General features: G+C 35.8%; 1 protein-coding gene across 9 annotated transcripts in view; it reads left to right on the forward strand.

Moving 5' to 3' along the window:
• Positions 1-5,440, forward strand: part of GNG7 (G protein subunit gamma 7) — a 45,175-nt gene extending 39,735 nt beyond the window's left edge. For 8 of the 9 annotated variants that reach the window (XM_072112246.1, XM_072112255.1, XM_072112282.1 and 5 more), the window contains 2 exons: positions 584-704; positions 3,362-5,440. In XM_072112246.1, coding sequence (XP_071968347.1) covers positions 624-704; positions 3,362-3,487 — 207 coding nt within the window. In that variant the 5' untranslated portion in view covers positions 584-623 and the 3' untranslated portion in view covers positions 3,488-5,440. The remainder of the gene's footprint in view (positions 1-583; positions 705-3,361) is intronic. The other variant, XR_011847835.1, reaches the window with a different exon arrangement.
• The last annotated feature ends 560 nt before the right edge of the window (positions 5,441-6,000 follow it).

Consider the following 6,000-nt stretch of genomic DNA (forward strand, 5'->3'; position numbering starts at 1 on the left):
AACCTCATTAACTCTATTAGTTTGCTTCCCAGGATGAGATCTTGGGGACCAATCAATGGTGGGGTTACTGGATTTTTTCTCACATACACTACAGGCCATAAATAGATCTCATTGTGTTCAGCACATTCTTAAATGGCTTTGCATGATCTCAAACCTCATAGAATTCAATCCCATTCTTTCACTACTATACAAACATCATTGCTTAGCCAATGATTGGCTAAAGCTTCAGGGCTAGCCAGTGGAGGCCCACCACTAGTTTCCACAAGAGCTGGGAAGGTTTGTATAATGAATTGAACAGCTGGCAATGTATTTGACTTTGTTCTTAAGTTGAATTTGTATGCAAGTCGAATCTGTATATTTTATAATTGTAGTTCCCAAAATTCCCATTGCAGTCTGGGAATAAAGTAAAGCATCTAGAGAGTTTCACCAGAGGTCACAGTGGGCAGAGGGGTCCGTCCGTAACTATGGGTTGTCTGTAAGGCAGGTGTACTTAAGTAGGGGACAGCATGTGTATAGATAGATAGATAGATAGATAGATAGATATGTATATATATTACTACAATTATACAATTATGTTTTGCAGACATTTCTCCAATTTGTGGATAAAGATCTGATGGCAGATAATGTCAACCTCTAACAACATAGCGCAAGCTCGAAAGCTGGTGGAGCAACTCCGTATTGAGGCTGGTATTGAGAGAATCAAGGTAATACTTAACACCTTCATAATCTTTGTGTTGAGCTGACATGATTCCATTGGCATAAGCCTGATTACTGTAGGGTTTAGGGATCTTACCATTTTAATCATATTTGATGTTGCCCGATTAACTGGCCATCTGGGAGACATCGCACGGCTCTTCCACAAGGACTAGTAACCTCCATTTCAGTTCTGCAACTGGATGATTAACACTGACAGTAATGTTCCTTACCAGTGCATTTCCTTAAGAGTAACAGTACAGTGAGTTCTATATGTGTCACCTTGTGCTTCTTTGTGTACAGTCTTTGAATGACTAATGGACAACCTGTACAGAAAAGAGACATCAGCTGCTAGAAGATGATCTAAAGACTTTTACCCTGCTGATATTTTCATACCAGAGATGCAACTCAACACTTATTGTGGTAGACTTGAAAGTACACATGTGATGTACTGTTATGTGAACTTGTAAGCGCATAGTGGCTTTAAGGTTAAGGGCCCATATGTGGATAGCACTGGACAAATAGCCACTATGTTCCTTCAGCAACTGCCAAAATGTTTTCAGGGATCCAGTGGGAACATACTGTCATTTCCAATAAATATAAGCTCATAAAGATAACCCCAGTTCATGTTGTTTAATAGGGTATTTGGATAGGGCATATCTACTTTCAAGACAGTCACCCCCATGGAATATATAAGGCAGAACAGGCTCTTGTGTTTTCTAACTGCTATTCTAGTGCTGTGAGAGGCAGTTTTTACCTGTTAATCTGAAAATAACTTTATAACAGGGTATATAATGTTGCTGGATGATAACAGGTCCCTCTGTCCGACTACTTCCGTTCTCTTGATACAGCATTGAATCTAATGCATGCAGCACTGGATGGCTATGGCATTGGGTATGCCTGTCTCTATAGACAAACAGGACAAATGTTACCATAACAAATGCTGTAAGATACATCGACACAGAACCACTTTCAGCCCAGTTATTTTGATCTCACTTGTTTGAAAGATGTAGCAGAGTAATTTAAAGATATTAGAAATGCTATAATTTCCCATGTACATCCTAAGGTAAATTCACATAGTGTATTAACATATCCTAGTGTCTGACATGGCAAAATCCATGTCAAATTTTATTTTTGAAAACCAATCTTTTTTAATATATTGTCACGAAAAATTGTATGTGCTTTTCAGCTCCTTCTTTATTGACTAGCTGCTTTTTCTCATCACCGCAGTAAATGGAGACAGGGACAGTCACCTTTCAACTCTCAAACAACTTTTGGGATGACCATAATTATTACAGGGAATGTAAATACTTTGTCTCACACTGGATTTCATTTCAGCACCATGGTATCAGAGACAGCAGCACAGTGTAGAGAGCCAAAATCTCACCATCTAGAGTGTGGTGTGAGGATTGAGCCTGAAAGCCTCAATATGTAGATATATTTCAATCTATCTCTATATACAGACTAAAAAATGAATGTTTCCTAAAATTCTCATTACACGTACTTTACACATTCTATTGTACTGATTACTACCCCAGTGCAGCTCTTGGGGGAAGGAAGGTTGTACTTGTCTGATGTTGTTAAAATGTTCGATAAAAATATTTGATTAACCCCTTCAAGACTTCCATACGGCTATATATGTCCTATTTGCACATTCCCCATGCAGAAAGGACATTTATAAACATCATGACAACTTCAGACGGCCATATCTCCTGAACCATGGCACCTAGAAATACTATTTTTGTATCATCTTTAATAATCTCCCCTTTAATTCTATGTATGGATTGTGTATGGAAGTTTTACAGAACCAGACATAACCACCCTTAAAGTTGTACTAAAAAAAATTATTTTATGTACAGCTTTCTATTCCCATTTGTAACTTTAAGAGTGGATATATCTAGGTTATGTTAAGCGCTCATGCACAACCCATATATCCTAATAAAGGGGAGACTCTCCTGTTTAATATGAATTGTGTTTCAAGGTGCAAGGTTTCAGGAGATATAGGCGTTTGAAATGTGCCCCCCTCCACCCGGTCATCTGAAAGCAGAATGTAGAAGAAGCTGCTGGAGACTTTCACTTTGCAGGCGTTCATGTACCCTCTGCATCTGTAGCTGAAAGGTTGATGGAATAATGCTGTACATATTTATAACATATTTCGGTAAAAGTTACTACTTATTAAAAAAAAATAATTGGATAAATGACTAAATACCTTTTTTCACATTTGTAGTCAATTATTGACAAACTTTATAAAGATAATATGAAATTAATAAAACTATCCTCAAGTTATGGTGTCACATGTCATGAAAAAAAAAGTAAATAAATAAAAATTGTTATGATATGTAAAGCTTTTCCAAAGATATCGTTATTTAAAGAAGCACATAGCAGAATGTCAAAAATTGACCTGGACACTCAGCCATTAATGAGCATCAGTTACAAAGTGGTTTAAGAAAAAGTTCTTATGTGGCAGTAAGCCATCATTTGTAAACCTCTTTTTTCACTGGACAACATGCTATAGATCCCTGTTTTATGCCAAAAAATACCCCTTCCTACATAATGTTTCTTGTGCAGAACAGTTGTACTTTCTGGTAGCTTTCTATATATTTCTATCTCTATATTATGAAATATATGAAGCAGTTGCCTAATGCGTTTTCCTTACATAATTTTTTAGGTTTCTAAAGCGGCAGCAGATCTTATGAACTACTGCGAGCAGCATGCCAAAAATGATCCGCTGCTGGTTGGAGTGCCAACGTCAGAAAATCCATTCAAGGACAAAAAGCCATGTTCTATTCTATAATTTTCCTCTTCCAAGTGTTACAGCAGTTTCTTGACCAGCTATTGGCATCTGAGACAGATAGTCAGGTCATTTCCAATATAACAATGATCTGCAGATAACTCAGATAGCTAAATATTTTGCCAGCTGCAAAATAAAAGAACACAGTCTTGCACATTATATGAAAGACACTTAGATTTCAATTGTAACGTTGATCAATTCAGATGACTGCAATGGTAGGTTTTCTTATTTTCTTGTGTGTGTATTTTGAGAGAGAAACATTTGTGCCAGTAGTATCTTCAGAGAGGATTTGCTGTACTTATAGATGTCAGGTCTATGAGGTACAGCTGTAGTTTGTATTATTGACTGAACCATCTATCACATTGGCCCTAATCTTTGTCATTTACCCTATTTTCACCATCATAGTAGATCTATACTTCCCAGAATGGTGAATTATCTTCTTATTCTTTGCAGCTTGCAGCTTTTTACAAGTTTGTTCTAGAATGTTGCAATCATTGTCTATCCATACTGTATTTTTCTGGTATGGTTTGTTGTAAGATACGGTCTAATTTAAGACACCAAGATTCAACAATATGAATGATGGAGAAAAACAAGTATAAAGGCTCATTTTTATTTCCACTTTTCATGTAGATTTATACATACATTCCTCTTGATTGTTTAAGACAAAGTAAATACAACTTAGGTGCCACATAAACTATACATTTTAAGATTGTTCTACAGACGATAACGTAGTTCCCATGTGGCCGTGTAAATGGGCTTTGTATGAAGGTACTAGATTCCATGTGGTACAGAAGTCTATTTTCTAGAGAAATTGTAAAAGCAAATTCATGGGACAAGGATGGTCTTTGGTAAGACAGACATGTTTAGAGCTTCATCATTTCCTTGTCTGACTTATTAAGGTTATGAATATTTACTAATAGAATGAAAATGATTCCTGCTATTTGGTGCCACTCACGAATTGGTTGACTTTAAAAATTAGGTAGTTTTCCTATAACCCCTTTATATTTTTAGTGTTATTGTTTTGTAAGACTCCCATTGATACTTGAAGCACTACAATAATAAGATTTGTTCTGTTAAATTAAATAAATGTAATGCCTATATGATTATGACATCACAGAAAAAGTACTCATGTGCCATCACAAAATTGAACACTTCTATTGTACAGTATTGATAAAACCAGCACCTCATGTATCCTGCTTATGGGCCACTTGATGGCAAATCTATACATTCCCTGGCTAACCAGCATCAGCAGCTGTCCAGCAGTACACCATCACAACCTTGATATCTTGCATTTTCACCTGGCAATACAATGTAAAACTATATAATAGACAACAGCCTAATTCTCTTCAGGTGCCAACACAGTAGTCTATGCTCAATAAGCTTTTTGTCTCATATAGTAAGGAAAATGTTAGACATCAGCCTCAGAGCTACTATTCTACTTCCCAAATGGAATACACACTACCATCTTGTCCATCTTATCTTTTATTTCCTATTGAAATCCAGATGCTGTTTAGAAACCTGATCTCCAGATGAAAATCCCATTAAGATTGGAGACTTTCCACCTTTTCTTTGTGTTTTGTGGTGTACCCTAAGTAAGTCTGTAGTATTTTGATGCGCTCCCTTTGTAATGAATGATGTACATTGTAGATGTGATGCCTATTCTATTCTGTATTATACTAATTTTCTGTGATCTGCTCAGTGTTCTTAAGTGTTTGAGAATACCTTTTGTTTTCTTGGTGTAAACAATATTTTCCAACCTTGGTGTTCTTTTGCCTGTTTAAATAACATGTTGATAACTCACTAAGTATCTGTACAGTGTTAATCTTTACAACACTCCTTACAATTTTATTGTCAACTTTTATCATGTGCCAAATAATTTTGCACTGTAACTATATATTTTGTGGTGTAGCTGTTACAATGTTTACTTAAATAAAGATTCACTACACTTTACTTACAGATGTGGTCATGTCTGTGTGTTTTCATCGCTGCACAAATTTTTGGAACAATGTGGATAGAGGATAAATCTTTATTTGTGGAAATGTAGTGATGCTTCTAAGAACAATCAAAAGGCAATGGGGATAATTTACTAAGAATGGAAGGGATTTTTGCTAGATAAAGCAGATAAAGTTTTAGTTTCCCTATAACTGCCCATATTATTGGTTCTGCAGCTCTGAACAACAAGCCTCATAATATTAAAAGTTAAAATGGTTATATATATTTATTTGATTCTAAAACCATGGGCTTTTATGCCACAGATCCCAAGATATGGTGCTTGAAGTTTCACAGCCTCTCAGACCGTCTGTTCTCAGCTCATTTGCCTATCAATTTGTTTTGAAAAATAAAAATGTAAAGCTTAAAGAGGCATTTCATACCCTATATCTTATCCTAGATAGCACAAAATAACATTATCAAGATGATGATTCTTCCATTGGTTTTGTTTTAATTTTGATGTATTCCCCTCTAATTTCTAAAACAAAATTTCAAAGAATATCAATAAGGTATATACGGATGGACGG

The sequence above is a fragment of the Engystomops pustulosus genome, chromosome 1 (genome assembly GCF_040894005.1).
Source record: "Engystomops pustulosus chromosome 1, aEngPut4.maternal, whole genome shotgun sequence".
Lineage (NCBI taxonomy): Eukaryota > Metazoa > Chordata > Amphibia > Anura > Leptodactylidae > Engystomops > Engystomops pustulosus.